The following is an 18299-nucleotide window of genomic DNA, read 5'->3' as shown; positions in this document are numbered from 1 at the left end:
GCCGATGAAGTATCCGCCATTTCATCTAAGATCTCACAAGTTTCGGCATATGGTGTTGTCATAAAATTTACACTGGCAAGTTAGTTGACCACACATTGATTGGTAGTATTGATCCCCCTATAGAAAGTTTGTTGAATCATAGCCTCTGTCATGTCATTGTTTGGGCACTCTTTCACCATAGTTCGGTACCTCTCCCATATCTCATGCAAAGGCTCATTGGGTTCTTGTTTGAATGCTAGAATTTCGTCTCTAAAAGTAGCCATATGCCCGGGAGAAAAGAACTTGACAATGAATTTCTCCGCCAATTCATCCCATGTACGGATGGAATGGTTTGGCAATATTTCTAACCAATCCAAGGCTTTCCCCTGTAGAGAAAAGGGATATAGCCTCAACCTTAGAGCATCCTCGGAGACGTTGGTCTATTTACTCCTTCATCAAGTGTCCACAAACCCCTTCAAGTGTTTGTATACATTTTGACTCGGAGCCCCCGTGAAGAATCCCCGTTGCTCTAGCAATGTGAGCATAACATGTGTAATCTGGAAGTTGCCCGTACTAATGCGGGGCGGGACTATGGTACTTGCATATCCTTTATTTGGCAACACCCGGTGTGGAACCGCTTTTGGTGGAGGTGGGGGTGGAACGGGAACGTTGTCTTGAGGCGGTCGGCCTCGTCTATTTGCTTGAGGTTCAAGAGGAACCTCTTCAACTTGGTCATCTTCCACGTCCACATCCCCCAAAGGCATGTTTCCAAGAGGATCATTGTTGTTGAGAGCCATTGTTTCACCTACAATTGTTTCACCAAAAAAATTAGTAACACGGAAGGAAAAGAAGATAATTCACACACAAAACCAAATATATAACTAAATCCATTTTTATGCTCCCCGGCAACGACGTCAAAAATTGATCTCGCCCAAGTCATACCTCAAATTTGGGTTGTGAAGCAGTCGATTGCAATAATAATACCCAACTAGGAGTCGGGATCAAATCCACAGGGAGCGTAGATGGGATTAGTGGTATGTATTTGGTCTAAGCACGTGAATTGTCTAAGTTGCACTTCTACAAACTTTGTTTTGATTTTACTTCTAAAATTATACTAAGGATTGCAATTAAAAAATATGAAACTAGAAAAGAATGTTTTTGTTGTTGTTTTTCAAATATGTAAAAGGTCTAGGGTTGTGATTTCCACATAGGTGTTTGCCTAACGGGTTGTGGGCTTTAGAGCGAGTTTCGTTGGTCGGGGTGTATTATAGCAATCAACACTCAAATACCCACTCAATACCTCTCGGTAAGAGAGTGGTTTGTCCAATTTGGCTTTCTCAAGTCCAAATGGGTATTGAACTAAACAGTTGACAAATTGCTCAAGTCAGGTTTTACTATCTCTAGGTTCAACCCTTTAATTTGGACTATCAATCTCTTGATTTCATCCCAAACTCTTTTTAGCCAAGTTTTCCTATACTAAGTCTCTCTTTCTCAAGTAGAGACCAAGTTAAATAGGCTTGAACCAATATTTGCAACCATTAATTCTACAATTATAGCAAGAACTAGGCTAAATAATATATACCCAACCGTAAACAAATCCTAAATCAAACACCTATTAGGTTCCCACACTAGGGTTAGGTCACAAACCTAGCTAGAAAATTAGCTACTCATAGTGGATATTGAAGAAAATAAAGAAGAAAAGATGATAAAACTCATATTGAATGATTAATAGATGAAAATCCAATGTAAAATCAACAATATAAACTAAAGTTTTCTAAAAGAGTAAATAAAAACGGCTACAGACTTTCTGGTATTCAAAACCTAACCTAATTTCGTCAAAAAAGTCTATTTATATACAGCTGAAATTTTCGAACAAAATTGCCCTTTCGGAGGTTCTGCGGCACACAATTCTATGTGCGGTCCGCACTTTGCTTCAACTCTTGACAGGAGTTGGATCTGTGGCCGCACAATTCTGCACCGCGGCCGCGTCTCTTGAGTTCTGCGGACCACACAATTCTGGGTGCGGTCGCACATTTGATTTATGCGGCCGCACAATTATAGTGCGGTCCGCAGTTCTTGCTGGACTCAGTACTTGCTGGACTTGGAGTTGGAACTCTCTGAACCTTGACTTCTGCGGCAGTACAATTATTGTGCAGTCTGCACCTAACATTGCAGCTCTGTTAATTCTTTTTCATGTTCTGCGGCTGCACACAGAATTTTGCGGTCCGCACTTTAGTATTTTGTGCTTGATTTTTGTTCTTGTTCATAAGCACTCCTCTTGAGTTTGATTTCATTGTAATGGCTCCTTTTCCAATACTCCTGCAAGTAAGCATATTTCATTAGTTTTCGGGAATACCTTTAAACATTTTTGAACTAAAATAAAAGTTAAAAGGCGCAAATAAGTAGTCAAAATCCTCACTTATCAGTCACACCATGTGAACAATAAAAAGTTGTGTGGTCATAAAAGTTTTGTATAAAAAAATATTTAAAAAAATCAAATTGATTTTAAATAAATATGTATGTTTTTTTGTAACGAACTAATAATAAGATAACGTTACATAAACCGGAAAGAAGAAAATTCTTGTATGCAAGTCAATTTAATCTTATTACTCACTTCTTTCGTTTAGCTTTCTCCCCTTTGACTTACGTTTTACTTTAATGTGTATCTTTGATTTGTTAGAACTAAAGGCCATGAAAATCTGTGTTCAGAAATTGAAAATTTTCAATAAGTTTAAAATTACCTGCTTTTGAAACGAAACCCTTCTAGTGGGACCGTTTTCCCAACTTTTGGGCGGTCCAATTACTTCGTTTTTCGTAAATAATGTAGGTCCCAACATCCCGCTTGATCCTTGTAACTGATAATCTGCTGTTTGTTAGACCACAATAACATCCAAATTCCTCAGCATTTCCTTCGTCCTTTATCCTAACAACAGCTGACAGATTGACACATGTCGCTTTCATTACACTCAAAAACATGTGATGCTTCGCCAATTTCAAAGTTTAGAACGAAATTCATTTCGAATCTAGGGTTGGAAGCCGGCTTTCTTGGGACTCGCCTGAGGCTCCCACCAGTGGCGCACTTGACAAGTAATTTTTACCTAAGTGTTTAAATTTGAAAGAAGTGAAAAAAAAATTCGACAAAGAGTGTTCAATATTATTATATACATCTAAAATATAATATTTTATCTATATACACAGTATAATTTTCGACGCCTTGTGACCATGTGGTTTCGCCACTGCAGTAACGGTCCTAGGATTTTGCACAAGCACGTTCAATCAAACACGAGCACAAGTACTAGTATAAATGGTGTCGGGTATGACAACTAAGATTTGATCATTTATTTATTTATTTGTCTTAACACAATCTCAAAATGAAGTTATTCAAAAGTTGGCAATCTATAGTTTTAACAAAATTAAAAATATTTTTCCAAAGGTACAAACAAATTTATCTATCTCTGCTTGTAGAAATATAATTAGTAATTTCACAAATTTTACTTCCAGAAATTCAATGTAACAAAAATTTGTTAACTCTAAAATATTTAAATAAATCTAGAGTTTTCTTTGTTACTAATATGAAGTTGTTATCTAAAGAGCCGAGAGAATAAATCTATAAATACTAAACTAATTCAAGTAACAACTTTTCGGAGCTATATACAAAAATTCAATATAAAACAAATAAACGTCACTAAACTAAATAAAACTAACTAATTATAAATAATTTCAACAAATATATTTGCTTTTTATCAATTTTTAAGAAACAACGAACCAATTTCACTTTGTAGGTAGGTTTGATTTTTTGAGCAAATTAAACTATAGAATAATTTTTATTGTATTCTGGCAGAAAAGAAAGATAAAGTAACATAGTAAAATGATTGAGTGGACATAAGAGTTGTCACGACCCAAAATCTATTAAAGATTGTGATGGTGCCGGATACCGCTCTCAGGCAAGCCAACAATAAATACTCAATTTGGTTCTCGTTTTAATATTTTGAAATCATATTTTTCCTTCCATTAAATAATAGAAGCTGGAATTTACAGAGTAAATGATAATATTTTTAAAAATTTCAATACATAACAACTCATAATCACCCCAAAATCCGGTGTCACAAGTGCATGAGCATCAACTAGGAATGTAAAATAAAATACAGCATCTGTCCGGAATACAAATTTGGACAGGAGAAATATAACTATTCTGAAGGAGACTCTGTCGGCTACGGGTCGTAATGTGGAATGCAACTCATGTAAGTCCCCGCATGCATACACGCCTCTACTCTCACAAGGCCACTAGTCACATATGTACCTACACAAAAATGTGCACCAAGTGTAGCATGGGTACGTAATCAACGTGTACCCAATAAATATCTAGCCTAACCCCGGAGGAGTAGTGACGAGGGGTCGACATAGACACTCACTAGTGGTCCAATAACATCAGGTACAGTAAAGAGATAAGTAAATATGAGGCAAAGTAAATAAATGAGGTAAACAAGTAATAAATTACGTGGTACAAATTTTCCCTCTTTACGAGGAACTCAAGCTCTCCATTAGAAATTTCCTCCTTAACCGGAGCGCATATATATATATATATATATATATATATATATATATATATATATATATAGGATCTCATCAGATAGATCGTCATAACTCAAATCGGAAAAACGCACAGATATACTGCCTTTTTACCAAATATTACGCACAAATCCATGAGGAGATGATATAGGAAACGCCGAGGCGTACGACCCGATCCAACATAAGAATTTAAACTGTGCACTGCCGAGGGTCGAACGGCCCGAACCATAGATACATCTATTAAATTGCCGAGGCGAACAACCCGATCCCATGAGAGTGTGGTACATAAATCCTGCCGAGGCGAACGACCTGATCCCATAAGAGTGAAATACATAATAATGTCGAGGCGAACGGCCTGATCCCATTAGAATAAGAAGCTTTGACGGGTCCTTGATCCCACTCACGAATAAACGTGTAAGTTGTAATTTCTTTAACAAAAACCTTTCAATGAAGTATATATATATATATCACGGAAACATGTCGTAAAAGGAGTAAAGTTACTCGGTGACAAATCGTGAAATCGTGAAGTCTCTACAATAGCAAGTCTAGTCTCAAGTAGAAATGTAAAATAAGAAATTAAACAAGCAAGGATAATCCCTATAGTATAAGTACAACATGGTGTGAACCTAACTCTACCCGGACAATAACATGAATCTAACTACGTACGGACTCTCGTCACCTCGTGCGTACGTAGTCCCCGCAACAAGTTGTACCCATCAAATATACCACCTAGGGGTAGTTTTACCCTCACAAAGTTAGACAGGAGACTTACCTCACTCCGACGTTCCAAAAACGGCTCCAACACCGCCCTAACACCTCAAACTGATGACCACCGATCCAAAACTAGTCAAATAAGATGCAACCTAATCAAAATATACTCTAATACTCATAATTAATCAATTTATAACAATTTTCAACTCCGCTCGAAAAATCGATAAAATAACCCTCAGGCCCACGTACCCGGATTTCGAAAATTTTCGAAAACAAACACTACCTATAGCACTACGAACTCAAATATATAATTTATTCTCAATTTCATGCCCAAATTCGTGATCAAAATACAAGAATTCCAATGTCTAGGTTTTTCTTCAAAATCTCAAATTTCTACTAATTTTCATGTTTAAATCCATATATAAACCATGTATTTAACCCAAAATGAGAAGAAGTCACTTACCTCATAATAGAGGATGAGGATGGAACTCCAAACACCAGATACTAGCTGCCTTAGCATTTTCCTTAGTCCAAAAATCGATCCGTCAAGCATCCGAAACTCAACCGAGGCCCCCGGGACCCCAACCAAACATTCCAACAAGTCCTAAAACATCATGCGAACTTAATTGAGCCTTTAGGTCACATTAAATAACGCTAAAAATACGAATCACCCTCAAATTCAAACTTAATGAACTTTAGAACTTCAAACTTCTATATTTGATGCCGAAACCTATCAAATCACGTCCGATTGACCTCAAATTTTGCACACAAGTCACATTCAACATTACGGACCTATTCCAACTTCCGGAATCAGAATCCGACCCCGATATCAAAAAGTCCACTTTCGGTCAAACTTCTCAAAAACGTTCAAATTTCTAACTTTCGCCAAATGACCCAAAAATGACCTACGGACCTCCAAATCTACATCCGAACATGCTCCCAGTACCAGAATCACCATATAGAGCTATTCCCAGACTCAGAATCCCAAACAGACATCAATAACATTGAAATGCACTTCAACCCAAATTTAAGAAATTCTTCCAAAAATGCCAACTTCCATAATAGGTGCCGAAACACTCCAGGGTCATCCAAAAACCGTTCCGGGCATACGCCTATGTCCAAAATCATTATACGAACTTGTTGGAAGCTTCAAATCCCGATTCTGAGGAAAAATCAACCATAAGCCAACTTCTCCAACTTAAAGCTTCTAAAATTAGAATTTTCTCTCCAATTGAACTCCGAACTTCCCGAATTTCAATTTCGACCACACGTACAAGTCATAATACCTGAAGTGAAGCTACTCAAGGCCTCAAACCGCTGAATAACGTGCTAGAGCTCAAAACGACCGGTTGGGTCGTTACATTCTCTCTCACTTAATCATACATTCGTCCTCGAACGTGCCAATAATTGCTGTGGAGTTTGTCCGAAATCATTGTTTAACACCTCGTTTAACTGCTCGCGCAAACCTGAAAATCCTCCCTTTTATCTAGTCAAATAAGCCTTAGAGCCAAATTCCAACATTTGAAAATCTCTACCAGGTCTGTTTCCAACATACGAGCACCGTATCCATCACTACATGATGTACCAACACATGATTGCATACCCTTACTGAATTCTTACCATGCACCGCGTAACTCATTAGCCTAAGGCAGTCTTTCCAAGGCACAACAGCTAAAGTTTCCACTGACCCGAAGCCAGTGGTGTACCTCATGACCAGTTAAGCCTTGCTTTAACTCTCATAAATACTGCCACCACAAAGAAGATGTGTAGAACTCATAACCACCTGCCGAATCACAATTTATGGAGTCTCTCCTCCCGACAAGAACCATTACCTCATTCTGGACTGAATAACAATATTTACTCTTTAATATGCTTCATATAAATCTGATCGCACTGATCCCAGGTCAAATAATCTCGTCTCACCCAGTACACGCTGCTCAGGCAATAAGCCACCTCAAACACTGCCAAAAATCTCGTATGATGCCATAATGTGCCAACAAGCTACAAACTCGAATGTGATACATAAGGAAAAACGAACTCTAGAAAGAACTACTCAACCCACGTAACTAATTAAACAACCGAAAGGATGTTATGAACCTTTCTCGGGAAATGAGAAGCAAAACACGCAATAATAGATATGGGAAACTGTACTCAATAACACACTGTTGCGGCGTGTAACCCGATCCACACATGATACCGTTGCGGCATGCAAATCGATCCAACCATGATATCCATGGCGGCGTGCCACCCGATCTAAATAACATATCTGTGGCGGCGTGCCACCCGGTCCAACCATATGCCCGTGGCGGCGTGCCACCCGATCCACATATAATAATCTAAAGAAAACACACATCAAGCCGTAACGCTTATACTCACGAAATGCCCGAATATCAACCATAAGCACGCCAAGTGCATAATACAAATCCTGGGGAGACGGGTAGTGTCACGCGCTACAAAACTCAAGCACAACTAAGGTGCGCTATATGATCTGCATCTCGAGAGTCATCTTGCTCACATAATACCACAAACCATACGGGATCTCAATATGAGTGCGAATAATCAAACCACCTCACAACCCACTTGGTATAATATAGATTACACGGAATAGCTGACGATATAAATAACATCCAAGGCCCGAAGACCCTTCCGTAAACAACGCTATGCTGAGATAAACGCATCCGACCTGATATAGAGCCCACATTCACATTTAGATCCATCCACGGACCTCAAACCGATTATGATCATACCATGCTTGGCTAAATAGCCTCTCAAGGACCCCCGATGACATATTCACAACACATAAGAACATCCATCAAATCCGGAACAAACTTCCACATTCCACAACCAAATGAACCAAGCGCCCTTCAGGCATAAATTCTCACATTAGCGATAGTACAAAATTTCCATACTTGGTTCCAACCTTTAATCAATAAGGTGACTACATGTCACACTTATGCAATCTTCCCGTGGGATACGCTCCCACGACCTTCTGCACCAGGTAACAAGTCCGCACATCTATACCACCGGCCACACTAATGTTGTAAAGCAAATCAAGAAGTCGCAAATCAGTATACAAAGCCTCTTACACATGACACCGATCTTAAGTGACGCTAAAGACAATACTAACTTACTCTAAACATCCGAATTCTTCCCTGATCATCCGAGCTTGTGACATTCTTGTGAACACCAAACCGCAACCTTAATCCTCAGCTTCCAATTTCCCATGCCGCTCACTGCACCTAACATGCCAATACATGAGAGTACCAGAATTCCATAATAAACCCTGACCTACTAATAGGATAAACACTTCATCATATAGAAACCTTTTACTTAACTCATTTCAGGAGAACCATTGCAACACGCATCTAAATTCCAAAAACCGCAGAAAATACAACCTCATGTCATGATCTAAACTACCATAACTCTTCCGAAAATCCCTTTACATAACAAAGCCATATGAATCGAATACCTCCCAAATCAACTAAGTTGTGGTGGCGCTCAAGCCCAAGTGTACAACCACAAACTACATGTATAACTTCACGCTGGAGAAACTGGCCACTGCCATAACCGTGCTAATTCAACCATTACCAACCGAGCCACTTCTTCTAATTTACTCGGGACTTGCCCTAGAAATAATGATAGCTCTATTCAAAACATCATGAACCCAAATCCGCACTCATCCTGAGTGACCTTATTTCACGAGACCACGTTGTCTCCAAAACCCACGAAACATCTCATACCCTCCTCATGCGCATATTCGCATCTTCAACTGGTTCGCCCATTCTGAAAATTCTTCCATGAATCCGAAGTTATTTTCTACCATTCCTCCGATGCTGCACCGCAGACTGTAGACAACATAGAACATTCAAAGTCCCCTTTTCCACAATCCGCTGCCAAAACTCGGTACTTAACCATACCACAGACTCGAAATCCTTAGGCATCGCACTTTGAATTTTTAAACCCACTAGAACCATTGTTGGGAGTCACCCACTCTGACTTATCCCCGAATATAATCAAACTCCAAGGCTCTGCTAGCACATGAACATCCTCTCAAAGAAGCAACCGGTTAAATTCCTTTCCTTATACATCACATCCACACGAAGCATAGACTCTGAGTCTACCCAAGACCTGAACATGAACGATAAGGCCAAAGATAACACACATTCCTCAAATCCTTTGCTCAAGTTACCACTAATGTTTTCTTTCCTTAGTCGTACTAACCCATCAATACACCGATAACCAGAAATCGCACAAGTTGACAACTACGCAATCCAATCATAGACGGTGGGGCTCTCCCACTTAGCTTGAAGCTACAATTACATAACCCTGGGACCAAGGTTCCTCCTTCCCCATTGACATCAGCTAAAAGTCTAACAACGTATTCCAAACTCGAAGTCATGTTGCATCAAAATAAAATCCACGGTCCTAGTCACTGCCCATCACGGTTCCCAAATTTCTCTAAGCTTCCCTCAAGGCGTGTGGCTATCCTACCACAGAACCCATATGCTACTCTGCCACTCTCCCACTTTGGTCAAACCCTCTCCCTTAGGCAACTCCTCGACTTCTACTTTTCACACTTGACCTCCTAACAATTCAACCACCACAAGACACCTCCCGCATGTCCTTCCTCGTCCTTCACTGCACAAGTGTTGCTCCAAACCCTAATCCATTTTTGTAACATTTGATCACATGAGTCGCCACCAACATAAACCTTTTAGAAGATCATCTTTCTCGAGCCATCAATACTAGAAGTACCATTTCGATTTCGAAATCGCTACACTCTGTTATCTCTGACAACTGCATCTAAGGCACCATTTCACAACACCCTGCCCCGAAGGCAAATTGAAGAAGACCATAACATCGGTGAACCTTAATGTGTTCAACACGAACGACGACACCACATCACAGATGAAAATTTCACCACGCTCAAAAATACCAAGTCTCGTCACCCTATCAACCCAAACCTGACATTCTCAGTCTGATTGTCTTTCCTCAACCGGAAATAAAAATATTGAATCTCTGAATCATGCACTGAGCAAAAACTCCTTTCAAGTTATTCGCTGCCTCGACGGATAGGCAAACGTCCTACCATTACACAAATATTGTGCGATAGCAACACACGAATTGTCATAACAATCAATGCCAAATCTCAAAACCTTAGATAATACTGATACTGAGCTGAAACGATAGAACGGCCTTTCGCAAGGCGATGACTCTAGCCCAATCAAATACGCAGGGAGAAATATCCTGCACCACATCTGTAGTACCATTACAATTCCTCGATTCCCAATTTATAACAAGCACTTCACATCGCACAAGATTGAATAGGAAAAAAATAAAGGTACAAGCCTCAAAATAATCAATTCTCATGATGAGGAATCAAGAAGGGAAGTGTTCCTAACAGCCTTGTAGCCTCTCGAAGATAAGTACAGACGCCTCCGTACCGATCCGCAAGACACTACTAAACTCGATCATGACTCGTAAGACCTAAGTGAACCTAGCGCTCTGATACCATGTTGTTACGACCCAAAATCTAATAAAGGTCGTGATGGCGCCGGACACCGCTGTCAGGCACGTCAACAATAAATACTCATTTTGGTTCTCGTTTTAATATTTTGAAATCATATTTTTCCTTTCATTAAATAGTAGAAGGTGGAATTTACAGAGTAACGATAATATTTTTAAAAATTTCAATACAGAACAACTCATAATCACCCTCTGTCCGGAATACAAATTTGGACAGGAGAAATATAATTACTCTGAAGGAGACTCTGCCGGCTGCTGGTCGTAATGTGGAATGCAGCTCACGTAAGTCCCTACATACATACACGTCTATGCTCTCACAAGGCCACTAGTCATATATGTACCTGCACAAAAATGTGTAGCAAGTGTAGCATGAGTACGTAATCAACGTATACCTAGTAAGTATCTAGCCTAACCCCGGGGGAGTAGTGATGAAGGATCGACATAGATGCTCACTAGTGGTCCAATAACATCAGGTACAGTAAATACACAAGTAAATATAAGGCAGAGTAAAATAAATGAGGTAAACAAGTAATAAATCACGTGGTACAAATTTTCCCTCTTTACGAGGAACTCAAGCTCTCCATTAGAAATTTCCTCTTTAACTGGAGCATATATATATATATATAGTGTATCTCATCAGATAGATCGTCATAATTTAAATCGGGAAAACTCACAGATATACTGGCTTTTTGCCAAATATTACGCACGAATCCGTGAGGATATGATATAGGAAATGTCGAGGCGCACGACCCGATCTAACATAAGAATTTAAACTGTGAACTGTCGAGGGTCGAACGGCCCGAACCATAGATACATCTATTAAATTGCCGAGGCGAACGGGCCGCTCCCATGAGAGTGCGGTGCATAAATCCTGCCGAGGCGAACGACCCGATCCCATAAGAGTGAAATACATAATCCTGCCGAAGCGAACGACTAGATCCCATTAGAATAAGAAGCTTTGACGGGTCCTTGACCCCAGTCACGAATAAACGTCTGAGTTGTAATTTCTTTAACAAAAACCAGTCTCAAGTAAATATGTAAAATAAGGAATTAAACAAGCAAGGATAATCCCTATAGTACAAGTACAACATGGTGTGAACCTAAGTCTACCTGGACAATAACATGAATCTAACTACGTACGGACTCTCGTCACCTCATGCGTTCGTAGTCCCCGCAACAAGTTATACACATCAAATATACCACCTAGCGGTAGTTTCTCCCTCATAAAGTTAGATATGAGACTTACCTCACTCCGACGTTCCAAAACCGGCTCCAACACCGCCCTAACACCTCAAATCGATGACCGCCGATCCAAAACTAGTCAAATAAGATGCAACCTAATCAAAATATACTCTAATACTCATAATTAATCAATTTATAATAATTTTCAACTCCGCTCGAAAAATTGATAAAGTAACCCTCGGGCCCACATGCCGGATTCCGAAAATTTTCAAAGACAAACACTACCTATAGCAATACGAACTCAAATATATAATTTATTCTCAATTTCATGCCCAAATTCATGATCAAAATCCAAGAATACCAATTTCTAGGGTTTTCTTCAAAATCCCAAATTTCTACTCAATTCTATGTTTAAATCCATATATAAACCATGTACTTAACCCAAAATGAGAAGAAGTCTCTTACCCCATAATAGAGGATAAGATGGCACTCCAAAACCGCTTCTACGACCCTCTTGGCCGCTTCTGCGGCTCCGCACCTGCGGCCAAAACCTCGCAGGTGCGGTTACACCAGATACCAGCTGCCTTAGCATTTTCCTTAGTCCAAAAATCGATCCGTCAAGCATCCGAAACTCACCCGAGGCCCCCGGGACCCCAACCAAACATTTTAACAAGTCCTAAAACATCATGCGAACTTAGTCGAGCCTTTAGGTCACATTAAACAACGCTAAAAATATGAATCACCCTAAAATTCAAACTTAATGAACTTTAGAACTTCAAACTTCTATATTCGATGCCGAAACCTATCAAATCACGTCCTATTAATCTCAAATTTTGCACACAAGTCACATTCGACATTATTGACCTACTCCAACTTCCGGAATCGGAATCTGATCCCGATATCAAAAAGTCCCTCCCGGTCAAACTTCTCAAAAACCTTTAAATTTTTAACTTTCGCCAAATGACCCCAAAATGACCTACGGACCTTCAAATCCACATCCGGATGCGCTCCCAATACCAGAATCACCATACGGAGCTATTTCCAGACTCGGAATCCCAAACGGACATCAATAACATTGAAATGCACTTCAACCCAAATTTAGGAATTTCTTCCAAAAATGCCAACTTCCATAATAGGCGCTGAAACGCTCGCGAGCCATCCAAAACCCGCTCCGGGCATACGCCTAAGTCCAAAATCATCATACGAACCTGTTGGAAGCTTCAAATCCTGATTTCGAGGTCGTTAACTCAAAAATCAACCCTGAGCCAACTTCTCCAACTTAAAACTCCTGAAATTAGAATTTTCTCTCCAATTCAACTCCGAACTTCCCGAATTTTAATTTCGACCACACATACAAGTCATAATACCTTAAGTGAAGCTACTCAAGGCATCAAACCGCCGAATGACGTGCTGGAGCTCAAAACGACCGGTCGAGTCGTTACAAGAGTAATATTAGAAGGACTCTGGTTAATCTCAAACACAATCTTGGTCATTGGTTGCATACACTCCCTCCAAGGAGGGAGATTAAAAGAACTAACTGGAAGATGGATGAAATGGGATTCGAACTTGGCACCCTCCAAACATTTTGAACCCACTCGACCGCCTCGACAAAGAGTATCTTCCTTTAAAGAGGGTTCAATTTATTATTTTCTCTATAAATACTATCTGCTTAAATATAATTTTTCAATATGCATAGTATTTTTTTTTCAACGAAGCGGGTTCAACTGAACCCTCTTGACGCCATGTGGGTCCGCCCCCTGACTCCCTCCTGACCTCACTTGGATATCACCCTTGTTCTTGAATAAAGGAACCATCGTGCTCCACCTCCACTCCTCGGGCATCTTTTTCGTTCTAAAAATGATATTAAATAACCTAGTGAGCCACTCCAAGCCCGCCTTACCCGCACTCTTCCAAAACTCCATCGGAATTTCATTCGGCCCGGTCGCTCTGCCCCTGCTCATCTTACGCAAAACCCCCTCAACCTCCTCAACTCTAATCCGCCTAAAAACTTAATAATTATGATAATTTATTAGCAAGTAAAAGCTCTCAGTTGTTAAAGATTAAAAATTAAAGAAATAAATAAGGATACTTTAATCAAATAACTCGCGTTATTAATGTTTTTTAAAACGACGGGCAACATGTTAAAATGACAAGTAAATATGTTGGAGAGTAATACAAAATCTTTTTTACACATAATCCTATCAAGTCCTTTAAAATATAACAACAAATATAATTAGTTATCCGGAATCCGGAAATTAAACAAACAATATATGCAAAACAGTGTAACAAATGTTTACAGTGTCATAATACGTAAGCTAAATCCTATATTAAAATATGTCATGAATTCATTATCTTAAAGTTCTGGAAATATATAGCGACAAGCACAGCCACGTCACGGATCCGCGTGAAACGTTTCTCACAATTTTCTATACCGTCGATTAAGATGCCCAAAACAAATCCCCAACCGTTAGATCCTCTCCCAACTTTCCTCATTTCTTTCTCCTCCCTTTGATCTGATCCATTTAAATCCACTTCTACGTCTGCTAATTTTCTTGCATCCAAAAATATTTCTTAGCTCAGCTTCTCCTTCTACAGTACTATTCCCCTCTCATCATTTTGCTCTTTATTTTTTTGGTTTTCTGATTTACAAAAAGCAAAAACATGGCTACTGAGCAACAAATTGATAACCCAACTCCTACTCAGCTTCCGCCTTCATCTCCTTCAATTTTGCCTTCTTACCCCGATGTGAGTAATATGAACTTTTTTTTTGGTTCAAGTTTGTTGTTTATCTTTTTGATGTTTAAGGGTAGAATTTGAATTTGTATGTATTTTAGCTCAAACTGTAAAGGGAATTAATGAGTTCATGTTTTCTTTGCAGATGATAATGGAAGCTATAGAAGCTTTGAACGACGAAAATGGTTCGAATAAATCAGCAATTGCAAAGCAAATTGATGCGTCTTATGGTACACTACCACCAGCACATGGTACACTCCTAGCACATCACCTGAACAAAATGAAACAAAGTGGTCAGCTCGTTATGGTCAAGAACAATTACATGAAGCCTGATCCCAACGCGCCGCCACGCCGTGGCCGTGGCCGTCCTCCGAAGCCCAAGGCTCCACTTCCAGAAGGATACGTACCTCCTCCACCTCGACCACGTGGTCGGCCGCCGAAGGAGCGTGACCCGCACGCGCCTATTGCAGTACCCATGAAAATTACTTCTCCTTCTTCTGGTGGCACCGGAAAGAAACGTGGACGGCCACGTAAGTTCCCAAACGACACGAGCTCGCCTTCCCCGTCGGTAGCTCCGTCGCCGAGTGGCACTCCTAGAGGAAGAGGAAGGCCGCCAAAGGTGAAGACTCCGGTGGCTGCAGAAGTAGGGGCTTAATTGAAAAGGGAAAAGTTGTTTTAGGACTTTTAGTGCTAAATGCTAACTGTTGGTTATCAAAAATTTCTATTTGGATTTTGTTATTTTAGTCCCTGTAGTTTTGTTTAATGTCTTTGTAGGGTAGAAGTGTGTGACCGGTGAGTGATTTGTATGTTTTAACTGGTCCAATGTAAATGCAAATTGAGGCTTTTTAGGCTTTTATATTTAAAAATTTGGATAATTTCAGAGATCTCTCTTTGGGTTGCCCTATTACACTTACTTCCCTTGTGATTTACAATATTACTATCTTCTTTATTTTGATTTACTTGTAATCATTCTTTAAATTCATTTTAAATAAATATAAATAAGATATAATTTGACAGATTTTCTCTTTTTAATATTAATTGTTTTCAATTAGTAATAAGCATTATCAACATAACTTAATAAATTCTTTAAAAATAAACCTACACTAATAAGTTAAGGGTAAATCCAACATTAAAAAGGGTAAATCTATCAAATTGTATAGGGTAACCCAACATTAAAAAGGATAAATCTATCAAATTATATTTTATTTATATTTATTTTAAATGAGTTTAAATAATGATTACAAAAAAATTAAAATAAGAAAAATATGCGTAATATTATAAACTAAAAAGGAGGTCTGTGAGAGGGCGAAATCTCTTTCAAATTATCTGTTAAAAATTCAGAAAGATTCTGTTTCTTGAATTTTCCTTTTAAATATTTTTGAATTTCACTTTTGTACTTTTGCTTTTTCTTTGCTTTGGTTAATATAGCTTAAAAAAAGGAAGCAGCCCAAAGCTATTTCTCTTCTTCTTTATATGTTAGATCCAAAAGTGGTGAATTCTTATTGGTGAAGATTTGAAGGAGAGGAAGTGTTGTTAGGTGCCTTTTGCAAACAACAATAAATAAAGTGTAAATACCTTATTGTATTGAATGTTTACGTCAAATTAATTAAACTTATATTAGTAACTTTTTACCATGAATAAAGTGGGGAAAAATTATTAAATATTTAAAGAGTGAGCACTGTGTTGGTATTTCAGATTAACTATTTTTTTTTGCTACTTTGTGAAAAGAGGAATGCAATTTTTATCAAGTCCTTCAGATAAATAGGAAATAGGAACTATGTTATACGTAGATAATTCACTAGCAATAAAAGCCAAATCCTATTTTAAATGTTAGAAACGGTAGATTCAGCTATATATTGAATCGACCGGTGTTGGATTTTGTCCATTAACAATTAGCATTGAAAGTTGGACTGAAGTATAAAATACATTGGGATAAATTTGTTTAAAGTAAAATTCTCTATTCCCGAAAGAGTCACTTTTTTACATTTGAAAAATATTTAATTTTAGCAGTCCTTGTCTAAAGAATCACATTCTTAGCACAAATGGATGACGAAAATTGGGTTTAAAGTTACAAATATTGCATCAAATAATTAAGGGTCATTTGATTCAAAAACAAGTTATGCAGCAATTAATAATGCATGCATAGATTATAATGAAGAAACTAATTATGCATGAATTAGTAATGCAACAAACAACAACAACGAATCCAGTTGAATCTCACGAGTGGGGAGGGTAGTGTGTACACAGACCTTACCCCTATATTGACAAGGTAGAAAGACCCTTTCCGGTAGACCCTCGACTCAAGAAAAATAAAAAAAGAAGCAACAACAAGTAGTAACTCCATTCCAACAAGTCGTTTTACCTTCTAGAACCCCGTTCCCCTAAATAAGACTCCATGTATGTGTGTTTACTATTTTATGACTTGTGCAGATAGTTAGTTCAGGAATTTGAAGGGTTCGGGTTGAAATCGGAACACTTGGTTCATTAGTTGGTATTAAAAAGGCTAAATTTGACTTCGATCAGCATTTTGAGAAAGCGACCCCAGAATCGGGATTTGACTGTTCCAATAAGTTCATATGATGATATTGGATTTGGGCATATGTTCGAATTGGGTTTTGGACAACCTCGGAGCGTTTCGACGCTTAATAGTGAAAGTTAGCTATTTGAAGGTTTTAAAGTTATTTAAATTTGGTTTAGAGTAAGTTTTGGAGTAATTGAGGTCCGTTCGTAATTTCGGGCCTCAAAATAGTTCCGTATGGTGATTTAAGACTTGCACGCAAAATTTGGTGTCGTTCAGAATAATTTAAGTATGTTTCGGCGCATTCGGAGTAAATTGGAAGAATTTGAAATTTCTAAGTTGAATCAATTTGGTTTAGGGTATGATTCTTAGTCTTGATATTATTTTACGCGTTCCGAGGGTTCGAGCGAGTCCGTTTTTTGATTTCAAACTTGTTGGTATGCTCGGACGGGGCCTCAGGTTAATCGGACAAGGCTCGGACCAAGTTTGGACCTAGGAGCAGCAGCTGAAGCTTCCAGCTTCTGGTACAATCGCACCTGCGCTTGGCCAGCCGCAGGTGCGAGCTCGCAGAAGTGAGCCATGAGCTGCAGAAGCGGCAAAGAGGGGGGCTGCCAGTGACGGCAGAAGCGGGGAAATGGACCGCACCTGCGAAGGTGCAGGTGCGAGGAAGGCATCGTAAGAGCGGACGAAGGTCGCAGGTGCGACACACGCACCGAAGAAGCGGTCTCACAGAAGCGAGTCGCTGGTCGCAGAAGCGAAGGAGCCGGCTAGGGGAAAGACCGCATCTGCGAGGCCCTTTCCGCAGATGCGGAAATTACAGAAGGCAGAACCTTCATTTAAGTCGGGGCTCAGCCATTTTTTAGCCCATTTTCTCTATTCTTAGGCGATTTTGGAGCTTCTTGAGAGGGATTTTCACTTAGCAACTTGGAGGTAAGTTAATTCTACCTATTGTGAGTTAAATACATAGATTATGGGTAGATTATAACATGTAAATTGTGAAAATCAAGGGTTTAGATGAAAAACCTAGGTTTTAGTAAAAATAAGATTTTAACCACGAAAATGGTTATGGAATGGGATGAAA

The 18299-nt window shown here is 39.1% G+C and overlaps 1 protein-coding gene across 1 annotated transcript; it reads left to right on the top strand.

The window, feature by feature from the left end:
* The first annotated feature begins 14508 nt into the window (after positions 1-14508).
* Positions 14509-15584, top strand: LOC104118427 (HMG-Y-related protein B-like). The gene is made up of 2 exons (XM_009629658.4): positions 14509-14712; positions 14846-15584. Exons 1-2 carry the CDS (start codon positions 14629-14631, stop codon positions 15353-15355), a joined length of 594 nt encoding a protein of 197 aa, XP_009627953.1. The 5' UTR covers positions 14509-14628; the 3' UTR covers positions 15356-15584.
* Positions 15585-18299: the final 2715 nt, after the last annotated feature.

This window comes from Nicotiana tomentosiformis, chromosome 4 (assembly GCF_000390325.3).
Source record: "Nicotiana tomentosiformis chromosome 4, ASM39032v3, whole genome shotgun sequence".
Lineage (NCBI taxonomy): Eukaryota > Viridiplantae > Streptophyta > Magnoliopsida > Solanales > Solanaceae > Nicotiana > Nicotiana tomentosiformis.
This window is presented reverse-complemented; position numbering and strand designations above follow the sequence as displayed.